The sequence below is a fragment of the Ahaetulla prasina genome, chromosome 3, assembly GCF_028640845.1.
Source record: "Ahaetulla prasina isolate Xishuangbanna chromosome 3, ASM2864084v1, whole genome shotgun sequence".
Lineage (NCBI taxonomy): Eukaryota > Metazoa > Chordata > Lepidosauria > Squamata > Colubridae > Ahaetulla > Ahaetulla prasina.
In genome coordinates, this window is record NC_080541.1 from 97,301,466 (window position 1) to 97,322,081 (window position 20,616).

The 20,616-nt window shown below is 38.8% G+C and overlaps 1 protein-coding gene across 1 annotated transcript; it reads left to right on the top strand.

The window, feature by feature from the left end:
- Positions 1–114: 114 nt before the first annotated feature.
- Positions 115–16,662, top strand: ZNF622 (zinc finger protein 622). Its single transcript, XM_058175088.1, has 7 exons — positions 115–365; positions 2,663–3,277; positions 4,387–4,638; positions 5,859–6,021; positions 8,240–8,352; positions 15,475–15,618; positions 16,383–16,662. Exons 1-7 carry the CDS (start codon positions 332–334, stop codon positions 16,508–16,510), a joined length of 1,449 nt encoding a protein of 482 aa, XP_058031071.1. The 5' UTR covers positions 115–331; the 3' UTR covers positions 16,511–16,662.
- Positions 16,663–20,616: the final 3,954 nt, after the last annotated feature.

Here is a 20,616-nt window from a genome sequence, read left to right on the forward strand (position 1 = left end):
GGTCCTCCAGGACTGCAGAGGGCGCAAATGCGGAAGCAGGTTCGGGAGAGTCCTGATCGGCCCATCTGCCTCCTCTAACCCGGAAGCGAGAAGAGCAGCTTCACGCGGAGGTTGGGGGGAGCCTTTGCAGTTTAAGTTCGGACACCACCCCCACCCCACACAACGAAGCAGCGCGACGCCACGTGGCCTGAACCACGCGGGGCACGTCGAACCCGACCGAGCGGCCTTCTCCTGCAGCTGGGTGCCGTTTCCCAGGCCTTCTCCGACTTCGGCTTGAGCTGCCGCTCGGCATACAAAGCAGGCGGAGAGCTTTCCCGGCAGAGCTCGGGCTATGAGCGACGCGACGCCTTCCCTCGGAGCGCCAGGTAGGCTAAGAAGGCGCGCGTCCAGTCTCGCGCAACGAATGCTGCCGGAGCATCCAGCGGATCTTTCCTCCTCTTCCTCTTGGACCCTCTTCGGTCCCCTCGATCGCGATCACGCACACCCTAAAGCCAACCGTGGCAACTTTAAGCCTGGAGGACTTCAATTCCCAGAATTCCCCAGCCAGCAAAGCTTTACAAGGCGTTACAGGGCGCGCCCAACGTTGACAGGCCGTAGAGGCCCCTTTCTTTAAGGCCAGCGTGCGTGAGCTTTGCTGGGGAATTCTGGGAGTTGAAGTCAGAGGTGGGTTTCAGCAGGTTCTGACCAGTTCTGGAGAACCGGTAGCGGAAATTTTGAGTAGTTCGGGGAATCAGTAGTAAAAATTCTGACTGGCCCCGCCCCTCATCTATTCTCTGCCTCTCAAGTCCCAGTTGATTGGGAGGAAATGAGGATTTTGCAGTAATTTTCCTCTGGAGTGGGGAGGGAATGGAGATTTTACAGTATCCTTCTCCTGCCACGACCACCAAGCCACGCCCAGAGAACCGGTAGTAAAAAAAAATTAAAACCCACCCCTGGTTGAAGACCTCCAGGCTTAAAGTTGCCAAGGTTGGAGACCCCGCCCTAAAACACGTCCAGGCTGTTACAGGGCGTGCCTGATGTTGACAGGCTGTAGAGGTCCCTTTCTTTAATGGCACTGTGCGTGAGGTTAGTATCCCCCCCCCACTCAAAAATGTACATCTTGCCAAACCATGTGTACTTATTACAGGTTGTCCTCAACTTGTGACCGCAGTTGAGAGCCCAAAAATATAGGTTGCTAAGAGAGACATTTGCGAAGTGAGCTTTTTGCCCCACCTTAGGACTTGTTCTCGCCACGTTTGTTCAAGTGAATCGCTGCAGTTCTTAAATTAGTAAGGCCGCTGTTGAGGGAATCTGGCTTCCCCATTGACTTTGCTTGTGGGAATGTGGCCAAAAGATGGTCACATGACACACACACCCACGGGACACTGCAACCGTGGAAAATGTTGAGTCGGTTGTCAAGTATCTGAATGTAAATCACATGACCACAGGGATACTGCAACGGTGCTAAATCTGAAAAATGGTCATAAGTCGCTTTTTTTCAGTGAAGTTGTAACTTCGGACGGTCACTAAGTGAACTGTTGAAAGCCGAGGACTCCTGGGCCTGGGTACAACAAGAGTGGACTGTGTTTGTGCCAAACATACTTCTTCAATGGGTGGCAGTTCAAATGGGGCCTTGCCTGTGACTCAGTGGCCGCTGGGGTTGATTTTAATCGAAAGCAGAGTTGCATCACCATGTGGGATACACCTCTGCATTTATTACTGGGGATGTTAACCTTTGTACCGTATACAAGTAGTCCTCCACTTATGACTACAATGGAGCCCTATATTTTTGTTGCTAAGTGAGACATTTGTTAAGTGAGTTTTACCCCCCTTTACAATTTCTTGCCCCAGTTCTTATGTGAATCACCTGCTTGTTATGTAAATCTAGCTTCCCCACTGATTTGGCTTGTCAGAAGGTCCCAAAGGGGAATCACATGACCCCAGGACATTGCAACTATCATAAATATGGGTCAGTTGCCAAGCATCTGAATTTTGATCATGTGACCCTGGGAATGCTGCAACAATCGATTGTAAGTGTGAAAAGTGATTACATGTCATTTTTTTCAGTAGTGTCATAACTTTGAATGGTTAACAAGTGAACTGTTGTAGTCGAGGACTACCTGTAATCTTCTGAATGCTGAGAAGAGAAATTCAACCTTTTAACTATGAGGTCTAATACAATTTGCCATTCGGCTGCAGTCTTGCCAAGAGTTGGCAGTAACTTTAATTTCTCTAGCCCAAAGTAAGAGAGCAGAACAGGTTATTCCTATTGATAGTTTTTTTTTTATTTGGTGGGCATATGTATTTTATATTGTTTATCGCCGACCTTTTCTCCAAATCTGTGAGGTTCAAGAATTCTTGAACAAATTTTGTCGTATTTTTAAATTTAAATTAACACCCGGGACCTGTAACAATAAGAAAACTTCTTAGAAAACATCTCTTGACATATAAAATATCTATCCCCTGACTTCTTAAAATAAGATAACTTTGACTTCCAGGAATATTAGACTACAATTCCTATTGTCAGATGTCCTGGCTAAATTATGAGAGCTGTAGTTCAGTATTCCTGGAGGGAGCTAGGATGGAAATGTCTGAAATAGAATTATATCTAAGCTAACTGATTAAGCCAAATTTCTTTCAGTTCAACTTCTTTTGCGTATTTACTTGTTTCCTTTCTTCCCAGCTCCAGCATCATACACTTGCATCACTTGCCGAGTAACTATCAAGGATGCAGATGTTCAGCGCGCCCACTATAAGACTGACTGGCACAGGTATAACCTAAAGAGAAAAGTCGCTGAGATGCCTCCTGTCACTGCTGAGAACTTTCAAGAGAGAGTATTAGCCCAAAGAGCAGGCCTGGAAGAACAGAACAAGGCCACTGCAACTTACTGTGTGGCTTGCAGCAAGAGATTTTCCAATTTCAACGCATATGCGAACCACCTGAAATCCAGAAAACATTTGGAGCTTGAGAAGAAGGCGGTCCAAGCTATCAGCAAGAAAGTGGAACTCTTGAATGAGAAGAATTTAGAGAAGGGCCTTGCTGAAGAGAACGTTGACAAAGATGCTATGAACACGGCTATCCAGCAAGCTGTCAAAGCTCAGCCATCCTCGTCTCCAAAGAAGGTTGCCCTGTCTGCAGATGCCATTGGTCCATCTTTCATGGAAGAAAGCAGCAGTTCTCTTCAGAAAAAAGAGTACATGGAAAGGCCACCTCGATTACACTGGTTTGAGCAACAGGCTAAGAAGCTGACACAACAGCAGTCTGATGATGAAGGAAAGGAGGAAGATATGGAGGAAGGTAATGGCAAAAGCAGTCTAAACTAAAAGTGAAAAACTAAAATGTGGATCTTGTAGCTGGAAGGAAGCCCTGTATAATGTTCAGTTTGAAACTTTGAAAGCAGGTTTGCATCTTCTAGTTAGGCTGCAGTATCCAATCAGATATTTGGGTATGGAATAGAATATGCTATGGAATAATCTTTATTGAACAATAGGCCCTTATCTTGGATAAACAGTCATAAAATTGTGCTGCATTGAAAGCATATTAATTATAAAAGAATGATGTCATATAATTGGCCTGTAATTTTTTTAAAAAACAACAAAATTAGAATATACAATGTACCGTAAAAAAGAAAACAAAGTGTTTTTAAAGGCTTTTCTGTTGCTTCTACCTTAAGAAATATTTCCTATCATGTCCTCTAAATTGTATATAATTCTGAAGAAGTGCTTTGCTTCAGAATTAGATTTATTTTTACATTATGTTGTGGTTGAATCAATATATGTAATCTTTTTTCATTGGGCCAAAATTGCTTCAAGTCCTCTGCTAGCTGGTTGATTTCTAATTTATGGCTGACTTTTGACCCATCATGTAGAATATTCACCAAACTAACCACTGCTATACTGATCTGAATCTCTGTACTAATTTGAGCCTTTTGGAGCTCACTGATACAGTACCTGTCTTCCAGTCTTCAAAACAACTGTGTCATTTTTTCAGGAACATGTAACAGCTGCAGAGAGTAGCTACGTGCTTCTGGTTAAATTGTGGCTGCTTTAAAGAGTTGTCAACATGTGCTATACAAAAGATTTTCTCTCAATTATTTTCCAACTACTGTCCTACTAGAATGTATTTTTTTCAAAGCACTCAAGCTTATGTATCATTGTAGGAAAATGACACTTCACAGAGAAGAGCTGGTAAGGGACTGGGCAGCTTGAAGGTGAAAGTCAAACATTGGAATTGGTGACAAACTTTTTCAAGTGATTTTGAAATATTCATTTTCTTAACAAAATTAAACAGTTAACAACATTATCCTTAATGGTAAGATCTTGTAGCATGCTGTTGCATTACATTGTTGACATGCATCATTTTAATGCAATTAAACTCCCTTAAGGTTTTGTTCTGACTTCTTGTAGAAGGTTGGGAGGATATCGACTCAGATGAAGAGTCTGAAGAAGAGATGGAAGGAAATCCAGATGAACCGGAAAGCAGTGTACCTGGGAATGATGGGGCTGAACCTGATGCAATTCCTATAACAGACTGCTTATTCTGTTCTCACCATTCAAGTTGTTTCATGAAGAATGTGGCCCACATGACAAAAGACCATAGTTTTTTTATTCCAGACATAGAATATCTTGTAGATTTCAGAGGATTGATCAAGTATTTGGGTAAGTCTGTCAGAGCTTTCTCCCTTGTAAATAGATAAACATTGCTACTGATTTTTAAGAAAGATGTACCATATTTTCACCCCTAAAAAGGAGTGAAAATTTAGGTGCGTCTTATACACTGAATGTAGCCCCGCCCACCCACTGGCCCCCACTCTTTGGCCTCTGCCTCCCAGCAATTTACCTCCTTGCAGCAAGCAGCAAGAAAAAACAGCCCATTTCAGCTTCAGCACAGCCTAATTAGCACAAGTTGATTGTCCTTTGGATCAGCCTCCCGACTCTCAGCTGTTTCAGGCTGCAGGGACTGCCATTGCATATTGCTGCACGTGCCTCTGCTGCATGCTTGCAAGGAGGTAAATTCCTGGGAGCAGATTTTTTTTTTCTTGTGCTAATGAAGCTATGCTGAAAATGAAAGAAAAGCAGGCTATTTTCTGTTTGCTGCAACGAGGCAAAATTGCTGGGAGGCAGAGGCAAATTTCTTTTTCTTGCTTTCTTCACCAAAAAAGGTAGGTGCATCTTATAGTCTGGAGCATCTTATACTCCGAAAAATATGGTATATGTTATTTCTTTCAGTGTTTCATTCTCCTTCTACATAACTGATTAATAAATATGGTATTTTTTTAAAAAAATCACATTTTCTTAATAATGTAGATGGAATTTTTAACATTAGCTATATTAGGGTTGGTGTGGATGGTGTCTTAAATGTATATCAAATAGGATAAGATGTCATCCTGTGTGTGATTGGACACATAAGGAATTTGTCTTTGGTGCATATGCTCTCAGTGTACATAAAAAGACAAGATACATTTGTCAAGAATCATAAGGTACAACACTTAATGATAATCATAGGGCACAAATAAGCAATCAAATCATACTAGGAAACAATATAAATTGTAAGGATACAAGCTTGTTTATACTTGCCTTTGTTGTCATAGGCGAGTTTTTTATAATAAATAGATTTCTAATAGTTAACAATGAGGCAATTGGTAGAATGGCTACTCTGACTGCAAATTATTTTGTCAACAAATGTTTGGGTAATTCCATGATACCTAAACAAAAGTGTGGGGGCGGGAGGTGCAGAGTCAGTGGAAAAGCTGAATCGTGATTCTTGACAGTAGTGGTGAGAACAGAAAGTAGTTTGATCCTAAATGTTAGGATGCAATTAATATCTTGAACTCATGTAAGATCAAAGGGCAATTCTTGTCTCTTCTTTCAATGCTCAGGAGAGAAGATTGGGGTTGGGAAGATCTGTCTGTGGTGCAATGAGAAAGGGAAGTCGTTCTACACAACTAAAGCTGTACAGGCACATATGAATGACAAAAGCCATTGCAAGCTCTTCATTGAGGGAGATGCTGCTTTGGAGTTTGCAGACTTCTATGATTTCAGGTAGGAGTTGCATTGTTGGTGAAAAACACGGAATGTTTGGCTGATGGTGATGGCATGGGGTGGTGTATGGGATGTATGTATGGTGTATGGGATGAATCTGCTTATGGATGACCAAAATTATAAGGCTACATTCTGAGTTAGTGCTATTATCTTGTAAAAGTTACTTGGGAATCACTGCATAGAGTAATCTTCTCACCAATGTGACCCACAGCAAAGCCATTCAAGGTAGAGTGCCCCTGTTTGTTTACCACTCTGCCTTGGCTCTAGGAGAATTGAGCTTCCTTCTTATCAGTCCTTCCTGTCTGTGATTGTGTCTGCCTGTAGACCTTGTATTTCTTACAATTGTCTAGATATAGTCACTGTAGATGCAACAAATTCGGTAGTACAGCATTTGTGCTGGCCTTTTGAAACTTGGAGGCGCGTCTTCATTCTGTCTGCCTGCATTTTGAGAAGTCAGGTGGGATATATATTTCTTCTTCCTTTACATGAATTATAAATATAGTGAACAATATGTTGGTAGCTTATTCAGTAGGAAGGAAATAAGTTATTAAAGGACATCATGTCCCTGATTAAAATACATTCATTAAATCTAATTTCTATAAGATCCTTGCCCTACAATATGAATGCAGTATGATTTAAACAAGACCAGAATAGCACGTTATCCAGTCTTGCTGCAATTGTCCTCATTTAGACTAAATTGGAAGAGCCCACATTAATTCCCTACATATAAAATACCAAGTCACTGGGGTGAGAGCTAGGTTGCACATTATCTACATGTAATCCTGCCAGTGTGATTTTATTTTATTTTATTTTATTTTATTTATTCCTCCCATCTCACTGTTAAGTTACTCTGGGCAGCTTATCAACATAATAAAAACAAAGATGGAAAACATTAACACATTAAAGTTTAAAATGGACAGAAGTTAAACAAGTTAAAAACCAGAATACTACAGAGTGGAGGTGGAATCTTTGTAGTCCGCTAACTACCTCCAACATGGAAGGCCCAAGGACAATCAGCAGAGCAAGATTTTGAGGCTCTTACAGAAGACCAGGAGGGTGGGGGCAGACCTCTCTTTGAGGGGCATGTTGTTCCAAAGGCCAGGAGCCATAGGAGAAAAAGCCTTTCTCTAAAGTGCTTTTTATTGCATCAGGTGCACTTTTAAATTCTTTTAGAGTTACTAGCTATCGCTGTTTCAGGAATCATTTTTTTCTATGACTATTACATTGCATTTGAATGAACTGATTGAAGAAAAATATCACTGGCAATCTATTTCTGATTATTTAAATCAATTACGGAATGCTCTGTTCATTAATTAGAAGAAGTGGTCCACAGATCAATAATAAATGAAAATAATCCCTGATCTGAGCCATATAAAGAAGTTTTTTGTTTGTTTGTCTGTTCTAAATTTCCTTCTGATCAATTATATTGAATAACCACTTCTCCCGTGGCTTAAGAGAACTCCAGGTCCTGCTGCTTACAACAAGGGAAAAAATCTTACCTTGAGCCCGTTTTTCATGCCATATATAACTTTATACACCTTGATCAAGTTGCCCTTTTATGCCTTTTTCTAAGCTAAAGATCTTAACTCTTCTAGCCTTTTCTTTGTTGGGACGATGTCAAACTGACAGATTGTTTTCATTGAATTATATTGTACTTTTTTTCAGCTGTATTTTGCACTTTTATAAATGTCTTGACCAGACCGATATATATTATTCAGCTCCGGCCATACCATAAATGACAACATTGGCTGCTTTCTTTTAAACCCCTTTTCTAATAATTCCTAGATATATTCACTGCCTTAAATTATAAAAACAATAAAGGTGGGATAAAAATAAATAGATCTTAGTTTCACCATGATAAAATACATGGTGCAAGGAAAAGAGATAGTAAAGCTCTAATTTTAATCATCAAGATTCATACAACAATCAGCTATAGAGCTGCTTCATGACCAATAGGATGGAAACAGCTCAGTGAGAAGAGGAAGCAAAATTGCTGGTCCTTAATTGAATGCATGATTCCCCAGGAGGTAGGATTAGGACAGATATGTGTTTTTTTCATCTTAAGCAGACTGTTTTTCTCCTTGGCCTCAAAGTTCCCATAGTTATATTTCTCAGCAGAACAAGATTTTCAGATTCAGCCATTTTAACAGCTTTTTTTTTTTTGCAGACGGTCTCTTCTCATTTTTAAAGGCAAAATGTTGACCCTTTCTTTTTATAGGAGCAGTTATGCTGATTACCAAGAAGGGGAGGATGTAGAGATGTCTGAACAACTGCCGTCAGAAAAGAAATTGGACTATGATGATGAAACTATGGAGCTGATTTTACCTTCAGGTATGCAACACTAAGGAAATTAGCCGTAGAGTAGAGTAGAGTAGAATAGAATAGAATAGAATAGAATAGAATAGAATAGAATAGAATAGAATAGAATAGAATAGAACAACAGAACAGAACAGAACAGAACAGAATAGGATTTATTGGCCAAGTGTGATTGGACACACAAGGAATTTGTTTTGGTGCATATGCTCCCAGTGTACATAAAAGAAAAAAGAAAAAAAATACCTTCATCAAAGGTACAATTTAACCCTTAATGATAGCAACAAAAAGTTACAGTCATAAGTGGAAAGAGATTGGTGATGAAAACGATGAGAAGATTAATAGTAGTGTAGCTTTAGTAAATAGTTTGACAGTGTTGAGGGAATTATTTGTTTAACAGAGTGATGGCCTTCGGGGAAAAACTGTTCTTGTGTCTAGTTGTTCTGATGTGCAATGCTCTATAGCATCGTTTTGATGGTAGGAGTTGAAACAGTTTATGTCCAGGATGTGAGGGATCTGTAAATATTTTCATGGCTCTCTTCTTGATTCATGCAGTATACAGGTCCTCAGTGGAAGGCAGGTTGGTAGCAATTATTTTTCTGCAATTCTAATTATCCTCTGAAGTCTGTGTCTTTCTTGTTGGGTTGCAGAACCAAACCAGACAGTTATAGAGGTGCAAATGACAAACTCAATAATTCCTCTGTAGAACTGGATCAGTAGCTCCTTGGGCAGTTTGAGCTTTCTGAGTTGGCGCAGAAAGAACAGTCTTTGTTGTCCTTTTTTGATGATGTTTTTGATGTTAACTGTCCATTTTACAACTTGCGATATGGTAGGGTTTCTCCTAAAGTCTACCACCATTTCTACAGTTTTGAGTGTGTTCAGTTCCAGATTGTTACGGCAAGGTTGACCTGACGTCTATATGCGTTGTTTGACCTCACGTCTATATGCGGATTCGTCATTGTCTCGAATGAGACCAATCACTGTTGTGTCACCTGCGAACTTCAGTAGTTTAACAGATGGATCGTTGGAGATGCAGTCATTGGTATACAGAGAGAAGAGAAGTGGGGAGAGCACACAGCCTTGGGGGGCCCCTGTGCTAATTGTACAGGTATCTGAAGTGATCCCGCTTAGCTTTACTTGCTGCTTCCTGTTTGTTAGGAAACTTGTCTGTTCAGGTACTTGTACCTGGTTTAGCTTAGTTAGAAGAGTGTCTGGAATGATGGTATTGAATGCTGAACTAAAGTCTACAAAGAGGACCCTTACATAGGTCTTTGGATATTCAAGATGTTGTAAGATGTAGTGCAGAGCCATATTAATAGCATCATCTGTTGATCTATTTGCTCGGTATGCAAATTGCAAGGGGTCTAACAGCAGATCCGTGATGGTTTTCAAGTAGGAAAGCACTAACCTTTCAAAGGCTTTAATGACTACAGATGTTAAAACAACTGGTCTGTAGTCATTCAGTTCCTTGAGAGTGGGCTTCTTCAGCACTGGGATGATGGTAGAGCGTTTGAAGCAAGAAGGAACATAGCACATCTCTAGTGATTTATTGAAGATATGGGTGAAGATGGGGGCCAATTGTTCAGCACAGACTTTTAAGCAAGGAGTTACCTTGTCTGGGCCTGGAGCTTTTCCTGGCTTTTGTCTGTGAAATAGGTCCTGTACTGCCTTTTCTGTGATCACTAGAGGTTGTGAACCCAATGGGATGGGGTCAGTTGTAGGAGGCTTGGCTGTTGTTGGTGTGTCTGAGATGGGGGTTATGGAGATAGGTGGCTGTAGTTTCCTTTCAAACCTGCAGTAAAACACGTTCAAGTCATCTGCCAGTTGTTGATTTCCTTCAGCCTGGGAGGGAGGTTTGCCATAGCTGGTGATATTTTTAAGAGTTTTCCACATGTTTGTCTAGCTAGCATAGCAAGCCATGATTGTCTTGCTATGCTAGCTTTCTGTTATTGCAGTGTAGAAGGATACAGTTGCTTGTCTGGGACCGGGTGGTGCAGGAATACATATATATGGCTTCTAGATTTCTTGGTTGATGATCTGCCTTTCTATGAATAACTTACACTTTTGTACCTATTCCATCCATTGCAGAACACAGGAAATTGCTGTAAGGATAGATTTGGTTAGAACAGGGGTCAGCAACCTTAAACACTCAAAGATCCACAAAGGTCCTAACCCCGTTCAATTCTGGAGCCAACTGGAAGTCCAGTTCCCCCATCATAGTCTCCTCCTAGCGTGGTGTCCTTTTTCCTCTGCTGACTGGAAGTCCGGTTCCTCCACCATAGAGTCTCTTCCTAACATGGCGTCCTGTTTCCTCTACCTGTCCTAACCGAAAGCCCTATCAATTGTGGAGCCGACCAGCAACAGGGAGCTGCAGCAGAGGGATGAAAGAGCCACATGCAGCTCCAGAGCCATGGGTTGCTGACCCCTGCTTTAGAACAAGTTTATGGGCTTAGGAATGCTAGAAGTTCAAATGCACATATCTTAAGGTTGCTAAGATTGAGAAACGCTGGTCTATAGGTTGGATACTGGCAGAAAAATTATCCTTTGGTCTTTCGGTTAGAAGCCTGGAGAAAATTGAGATCTGTTAAAGAGAGCCCCTTGGAAAAGGGGACTGGCTAGCAACTATTTTGTAAGAGTAACATTATTCTGAATTCATTTCTCTATTCCCTCATTTTCTTTTTATACTAATTATCTCACAAAAATAGTTATCAATAAAGTGCATTGTCTTTATTCTGAAAAAGTGTCTCCTGTAAAAAAGATCAACTGTGTGAATAACAATTTCCTAAGTGCCAGGAATTGTAATTGGTAACTGTCACAGACAATTAAAAGAAGGCCTTGTTGAGATCAGTGGACTTTAAAATTCTGATTCTTTTTTTTCAAATGTGATCCAGCACACAGACTGGTACCTAATGCAACAACTAATGATATCTGGATCTGGTCAGTGCTTTAGTGGGAGACTGTCTAGGGAAGTCTGTCTGTGTTGCCTTGGGTTAAATATTGAAAGAAAATTGAATTATAATTATCCTAAGTAACTGTAGTTCTACTTTTCATGCAGCAATTAGATCATTATAACACTTCCCTTTTGCATATAGGAATCTGATTTGAACATTTGTAATGCACTTTATGTGGGACTGCTCTGGAAACTACCCAGAAGTTCTTATTAGGAAAGGGTGGCACAAATAAATAAAAGACATACCTTTGTACATCCGTGAATACCAGAGCTCTGTGAGTTGGGTGGACTTCCTATAGATTTCTGAATTTAATTTGGTGTGCTGATTATCACCTATAAAGTCTCTTTAAGGCACTGAAAGATTAATATAGTTGCCCAGAGTTTGACATACTATGGCACTTATAAAATTTTTTTTAAATAAAATAAATAAAAGACAGTTAAATTTACTTCAGTTGTCTCTGTCCCATAAGATCCTGCAGGATGAATGTGCTTCAGGCTCCTTTTTTTGAAACCAGACCACCTATGGAGGAAGGGGGCAGAGATGTACTTCCGCTTTCACAGCACCTGCCCTATGAAACATTATTCCTTCTGAAGTTTGGATGGCTCAGACCCTGCTGGCCTTCCATAAGCCCTGGTTCTTTGCTCAGGCAATGGATGAACCCATTCAGAATTAAAGTCTTTTCCCTGGACTGTACAATTTTGGGCCTGTTTTGTTTCCTTTTAGTTTGTTCTGTTCTTTATATCCACGTGTTTGCTGGGGTTTTTTTTTCTAAGTCTTGTTTTCATTCTTCTGTACAATTACAAGTTATTCAGGAATGCTTTATGAGTTGGGCAGCCTCGTAAAGCAAATTAATATAGAAACAAATAATTTGCAAGTACCAAATGTTCGCAAAAGGCTGGGTGTTATGAAAAAAATAACTAATTGCATCTATCTGATTTCCTTACCATAATTTATAAGTATCCCATTGTGCCAGCTCTTGTCTTCACCCAGACTGCTCAAAAATGGCCTCCATTGGACTGTTTAAATGAGATTTTTATTTTTATCTCCCTGTGGCACTTTGCCCTTGCTAGCAAAAAAAGAATCTGTTTATTTGAAGTTCCTTTTGCCGATTAGTTTTTCAAATCATGCAATATGCAATAACATATGGACAGCTTTTTTTTAATCATAGGGGTCAGGGAAGGATACCAGATGGGACTTGCATCTGGATACCTTTAACTAGAAATGATAGTAAATGTGTTGTGTTCCCTTAAACAAAAGAGATTTCGAGCATATGGTATATTATTTATTGGAATACATTTCACTGCTGGGATTTATCTTTCTTTTAAAGAATCCATGGGACATTACTCACATCCTCTGGAATAAATAATATATAGTTGGAACTTTATTCTTGAAAATATATCTTATTTATCCTGTTGTGTTAATCTTATTATACTGGATAAAGCGCCATTATTCATAATTACTAGTTTATATGCTCTAAAATATTTTAATTGCGTATTATTGTATTATATTTTGTATTTAGAAGTGACGACGTTGGCAAGTGTTATATAAAATATTAAATACATAAATAATGTAGGATAATGTAGGATAAGAAATAATCTTAGCATTAGGTTCAAGACGTTTATTTATTTATTATTATTTATTATTCAAACTTATATACCGCCCTATCTCCCAAAGGACTCAGGGCGGTTTACAGGCATATAAAAACATCAATATACAAATTAAAAACATCAATATACAAATTAAAATAATCATTAAAAAACTTATTATAATGCCCAATTATTAAAAAACAGAAATATAAATATTAAAATCAATTTAAAACCCCTCTCAATTTAAAATCTAAGCCAGTCCTGATATAGAACATATTGCTATAGGCCCGTGATGGCAAACCTATGGCATGCGTGCCACAGCTGGGCACGGGAGCCGTTACCCAGCTCAGCTCCACTGCACATGCGTGCACATGCGTGCCTCCCGCTGGCCAGCTGATTTTCGGGATGGGGGCAGGGCGCATGCGGGAGAAGTGCTTCACAGGAGCAAATAGAGGTAAATCCTAGAGAGGCAGGAAATGCATCATAAAACAATAGAGATAAATGCTAAAAAGGAATAAAGCTGCATACAAGGCAGACATAATACCTGTAACAGCAGGGAGGCCTACTAGGTCCAAAGCGGGGCAGGGAGGTCGCACATGCATGTGCGGGAGAGTGGGGGGCTCAGGCATGCATGTGCAGGGAGCATGGGGGTCATGTGCACATGCACGAGGGGAGGCACATTGCATTATGGGTGCCGGCACACGTGTGTGCTGTTGCATGCTCATGCACTTTTGGCACACAATGACAAAAGGTTAGCCATCACTGCTATAGGCCTTTTGACTCATATTGCTAGAGACGTTTTATCGTCAAAAAAAGACTGTTCTCAATTATTAGCATATTCACATGGGCAGGAATACTATTCTGTCAGATCTCTGCATGGCCACATTTACCAACAGTGACTCATTCAGTCATCTGATCTTAAATTATGTTTGATGTATAGCAACTTTATCTGATATAAAATGGAGCGAAGCTGGTGTTTTCTAATAAGGCAAAGACTTTTCCTTGCTTTTGGCTTGACTTAGATTAATTGTAATTCATAGCTGTTTTCCCAAAATGATTTGGAGGGGGCGGAGTGGTGGTAATAAGAAAAGAGAAAGGTTTTAATCTAGGAATATTTTTGTTGGCTCCATTTACGTGTGATTCTCCATCTTTGGTGGTAAAACCTGGAAAATTAATGTTTATACTGTAAAAATTTTACTATCTAACATAATCTCTAATCAGGAGTATGTGTATGGATCTTGAACAGGGTAAATTGAGAGGAGAAAGAAACACTTAGTGGATAAGAGTCTATTTATCCATTTGAAAATGATTCTGATAGACAGTATAGGGAAGTTGTTAATATTTGACCTCACCCTGAGGATAAAATCATAAATCTTAGATTTCTTGCTCTGGTTTCTCAATTAATTTCTCTTGATATATGATATGTCTGAATCCCAAAAATTAATAGTTGATTACCCTCCATTCACTTACAAATGGAGTGAATATGAAAAATGTTTGATGAACTTTTGGAAAGAAAACATAGAGTAATGCAATAGCTTCAAAGTTAGGGTTTCAAAATGTCAGTCAATGTTGATCACCCATCAACATTGGGTGATGGCCTTCAAGCAAAAGAATTTTTTTTGACCAAGCATGTGTGCACGCATGCATATGTGTGTACATTATCTTCTCTGGGATGCCAGTGGGTTTGTTTTTTACAGTTCATATATTATGGTTTGTGGCCTGCATGCTAGATAGTAGATTAAGGCCCCACAAATTTGGTGTACCCCGAGGCATATCAGGAAGTTTCATACATACCCTGGTTCTTCAAGGCAAGATAGAATCTCACTACCAAATTGAATGATGATTATGGTGAAGCTTTGGTATTATTCAGCTCTTTAAACTGTTTTGGAAAAATTATACATTGTGTTTACATTTTAAAAAGAGCTATGTTTAGCTTTTGTTTCTCCATAAAATGGCAAAGTGCACATAAAAATGGATGAGTGAGTGACAGATCTACTTTCTTATCACAGGACAATATATTAGGATATTTCCATTAGATTGCTGTGGGAAGAATATTGAATCTTTCATTTCCTTGCAATCTTATTCTTTTAAAACAAAAACTGTGTCACAGTCCATAACTTAATTAAAACAAAAATTTTAAAGAAGCCTACTTTTCAAAGCCCCAAAGTTATTTCTTTACAATTTATGTCCTTAGAAGGATCTATTGTGTCTGCATATTTCATCCCAGGTTTTTAACAAAACAAAGTTAACAGTAAAAACTGGGAACTATGTTTCCAAACCTCACTATAGACTTAGTTTATACTATTGCAATTACAATCTTTAATAAAAATTAATTACAATCAAATCTCACTATAGGCGCAAAAATCCCAAAGAAATTGATTAGCTTTCAGAATTGGAACCCAAATGAAATCTAGCAGTTCTCATCAAATTTCCTTTTTGTGTCGGCATAGTATTCCACAGTGAATTTCCAGCTACTTCTTCAGTTACAAGCTTTTGGGAAAGAGAATATCCCTTAGCTAGGGACACAATACTCCTATTATAACCAAAAAGGTATTTCATATCTTTTATTATTTTAATATATGAATATTGGATTTTTTATAAAGGTGCTAGGATTGGTCACCGTTCCTTGATGAGATATTACAAGCAGCGATTTGGTGCTTCACGAGCAGTAGCAGTTTCCAGAAACAAAAAGACAGTGGGCAGAGTGCTGCAGCAGTATAAAGCCCTTGGTTGGACAAGCAACTCAGGTGAGCAGATAAAAGCAGTGTGTTTACATCTGTGTCCTTCTAGCTTGTTTTTTCATTGGTTTTAATAGATTTGCAAGTAAAAATATGTAAATAATAAAAAGCTTATCCTTGAGAAGTAATTTGTGGAACCATAAGGTTCCTGTAAATAACTAAATCTAAACCCTGATGTTGACAGAAAGCTTCTCTCATGCTCCAAACTGGATGTCATGTTTTCAAGAACAGATATGCCAGTTCTTCTGTCCCCCTTCTTCCCTAATTGTATATACAGAGTGAAAATTCAGCATCATGAAAGCAAAACTATATTCTGAGAGAGCTTTCTCTTATTTATCTGTGCGCCTTTCCATTTACTTACTCTGGGTGCTGGTTCCATTTACTTACTCTCCCACTCATGGTTATTCTGCCAAAAAAAAAAAAAATTAGTTACAGAATTCTACTGATAGCTTAGTTCTCAGAAATACAGTACAGAAAGTATAGTTGGAAACAGATTATTGACCTAGATAGTCACTGATTTCTATGTTGATCAGTTTGCAGGGTTGATCAGTTTGCAGGGCCAGAACAATAGGCAAACTCCATATAGGATAATTTCAAAATGTTTGTGAACATTTCAAATATAAAAGTAGTTGCATTTCAAAAGTGACAGACTTTATGGAGAACACAGTATACCGTTGTAGAGTTCATAGCAGGTTTAAGCAGCTTTGCTCATCTTGAAAATAATTATGCTTTTTTGTGAAATTCAGATATTGGCTCTTTCTCCATTAATGCAGGAGCAGCATTGGCTCACGAGCGTGACATGCAGTACCTTCAAAGGATGAAAGCAAAGTGGATGCTGAAAACTAGCATGCAAAATAACATTACAAAGCAGATGCATTTCCGCTCACAAATCCAGTTCTAAAAGCATATTAAAAAGTATTCAGTATTGAAGTATTGATGCTGCAGACATATGGCTGATACCTTACCAGTGGTTGCATCTAGGCTGCTATTTCAAATATTTCAGTTGAATGTTGTCAATCAGATCTGCTCAATAAAGCATATGCATAAAATGTATTGTAATTTGGTGACAGTATTGCATCCCAATCATGTGTACTATGTATTGGGTTTAAGGTGTACCCCGTCTCTGGAGCTTTCAGATAATATGCATCTTTCTGGCATGACACTTGTAACCATTTCACACATTCCAATTTAGTGAACTATTTCACATACTGCTTTGTAAACCACTATTGCATTAAAACCATGTCAAATTAGAAATTCACTAAGAATAAGTTTGAATTGGTGACTGCCTGCCTTGCACTATTAAACACAGTGTTCAAGCAGTTCTCTGCTATTCTCAAAAGTAATTTGAGGTAATAAAACATTCCAGATGGCTAGAAAGGGTTGTGGGAACAGTTTCATTAACTTATCGTCTGCAAATGGGTGTTTTATAATTGACAAGGTCCTCTCCACAATCATTTTTTCAAGGTGCCAGTGGGATACAATATTCCAAACTTCCAATTGAGGCTACTATCCCTGAAATGCTGGGGACCTTTGCACTTAGGCAAATTGTCACAACATGGTCTAACATATCAGGTAGAGGCAATTCTCATAATGAACTTAATATTGCACTTATACTGTGATTTTACTGAAAGTAGAAGGCAGATCTATATATTACTATCTAATGTAAAATAGGTGAGTTTATACATATTCCAGTGAAACTAACTGGAATAATCTTGGATAATTGATTAGAAAGAAGCATCTTGTCTGGAGGGACATTTTTCAAGCAATACCATATTTGACTATACATTTCTCATTGCAAAATGACTGTGTATACAATTAACATTTATTACAGTCAAATTATATTGCTGAAAAATAAAAAAAATAGGGAGAATGTGAATTATCAAGAGATGGAACTGCCTGACTTCCGAGTATAATACCTACTACGTTCTCTTGATATGACAGTTTTAACATTTGCATTCATTTGCAATACAGCTATATGCTTACTTTTCAAAACATTTCCCTTTTAAATAGTATGCTATATATTGTCATGTAAAATCATACAGTACTGGCGACTTCTGGGGAAGAAATGGCAGACTGAAGAAGCCTCTGCAAAAAACAGACAATGACCGTGATAGAATAAAGAGCCAGTGAGAAGACTGGCTGTTCATAGTTCCTCTGCAGACAAAGGGAAGACTTAAAATTACCCAAAAGTGTTCCAGATAATTGCTCTTTGTGAGGAGATCATAAGACAATGGTTTCCAGCAAATTTAGAGCTTTGAGACAAGGAAATAGCCATCTTGCTCAAACCACAGTTAATGTCTTCAAAAGGACACTTTCTTTTCTAATTACTTTTGGAAATTTCTTGTTAATTACCTTTCAGCTATTAGAAATCTTTGGATTGATAAGTCAGAAAACATTTGAGTGAGTTTTCTTCAATCTTTCGTGAAAGAAGTTTTAAATAACAAGTTTTGTGTGTTTATTGAATAAACAGAAAAAGGGTGATTAGAACTTTGATTCTGGAACATTGCAAATACATTACTAAAACTCTCCTTCAACTTGGCAAAATGGTGCATAGGGCAAACATTTTTTAATCACAGTACCTCAAAGGAAGTAACTTAAAGAATGCATCCAAAATCCATGGCCATATTAACTTGATTTCCAATGCTCCCTGCCAGCTTCCCACGTGCAAAATCAATGGGGAAGCTGGCAGGAAGTTGTTCCCTGTTCCCCTTGTTGTTGTGCTTACCCATGGTCATTCTGCCTATAACTGACAAGACTTTAATCAGTTTCACGTGTTCAGCTTTTGTTTACCTCTTTAGTGGCTCAGGGCTCTAAGCCTGCTAGGCAGATACCAATGCTAGCACATTGTTTTCTATGTGTATTCCCCATTATGTACCTGCTTACTATCTTGTAATCTCCAATGATTAATGTAAATGCATTAATTCTCTTCTCGCCCATTATCCCAGTGCCAAGTGGACATTCCAAAGGATGGAGAAGTGGGTGCGGGGAGGAAAACTGCACTAATATCATAAGCACAGTTGCAGTTGTGTAATTGTTCACTCAGCAACCACTTCACTTAGCAACCAAATAGTTGGCCTGAATTCTGGTAGCTAAACAAGGACTACCTGTACTTAACAAACAAGCAATACTTTTCTGGGTCAGCCCAAATTTATACTGAATATTTTGTTTCTGATTCCTATAAAAACTGAGTTGATTCCCTTGGAAATTTGGAAATTCTTATCCACAATTACTGTTATATTTTGTGGAGGGCGATGTGCACTATTAATACCTGTTTTTCCCCCAGCACTTCATGTAATTTGAAAGATTGGGGAGTTTGGTCAGCACTTTTTTTCAGCTGACAAAGTCATGTTTGACTTGTGTGAAAGTCAGTTCTTTCTGTTGCAACACAGCAATGACTGTATAATATTTACTCCAGTCTTTGAATATAGCATTCTAATCTTGAAACAATACTTCAAGCATGCATCAAATATTGAAATGGCTTCTAATCAATGCACTGTTCAAAAATGAGCAACAGACCTCTGCAGAATTATTCATATTGCAATACTAAGCCTCTTTACTAGATTATCTTCTGCAAGAGTAATAGATTTCCCAAGGATTAACAGTTACTAATCTACAGTACCATCAGTTTATGACAAGACTAACAGCAAGAAGCTCAGTATTTTATATATATATAAATAAACTGTCTTCTATATTACTTAGAAGAAGATGGATTCAGTGATTCAAGTCCATTAAAAAAAACATGTCAAGTCTTGCTACATGAGTAATAGAATTCATCAATCAAATTTGTCATGAACTGCTCTTGTAAACTGAATCAAGGTATTCGTCAATATTGGATTGGAAAACTATCAAGAAGTACTGAAAATGCTATCTCATCTTGTAATAACCTTAAAGGCATTAAAGTGATTCAGAAAGTTATTAAGAATACATATATAGTATTTTAAAATGCACCAATATCCCCACTGATGAAAAATGTTATGTGTTGCTTAGTTCATCTCCCCTCCCCTTTATTATTCAATAGAATATTAGAAATTATGAAAAGCGCTTGGGATTCTGGCCATTTGTCTGTCTCTGACCATCAGCAGGATAGCAGAAGAGAATGGGTCAAAATTTGACAAGATGGGAGAAGCCAGCAAAAGAAAGACTGTATATCTACAGTAAAGGTAAAGGTTCCCCTCGCACATACGTGCTAGTCGTTGCCGACTCTAGGGGACGGTGCTCATCTCCGTTTCAAAGCCGAAGAGCCAGCACTGTCCAAAGACGTCTCCGTGGTCATGTGGCCGGCATGACTCAACACCAAAGGTGCACAGAACGCTGTTACCTTCCCACCAAAGTTGGTCCCTATTTTTTCTACTTGCATTTTTACGTATCTTATGTATTTCTACGCATTTTACATATCTACAGTACCCCACTGGAAAAGACAGGCACCAGCATGGAAGGTTGCTGTTATATTCCCAGCCTTCCTCTGTTCAAGTCATGTGACCCCAAATGCAGAGTATGGAGCCCACTGTACTTTTCAGCACAAGTAAATACACAAGTATAAAATGAAGGGAAAACAGAAATCTACACTACAACATTTCATTACGCTGAAAAAAATGCAGATGCTTCTAATTGCCAATTTTGGCAAATGGTTTGAAAGCAGTTCCAGAAGTTAGGCTTGTGCGCTTTCCCTAAAGTCTTCAGTCACATTATCCATTTCCTTTCTAAATTCATCTATATAGTAGTCTTCCACTGACAAGAAGCCAGACAGAAACGTGAAGGTTTTTCATTTCAGAAGCCAACCTGTCAAACTTGGACAACACAGGGCTAACAAGATCATCTTGTATTCAGAACCACTCTATATTCTTAATTTGATTGATTGATATCCTGGTTGTTCTCTAAGGATATGCATTGTGCTTTCTTTGCCCATTTTTTCCACACAACAGTGGTTGGAGAGACTGACTGGCCCAAGTTATCTAGCGTAATATGCAGCAGGAATGACCTTGAAGAACAGAAGGAAGAGCTGCTACC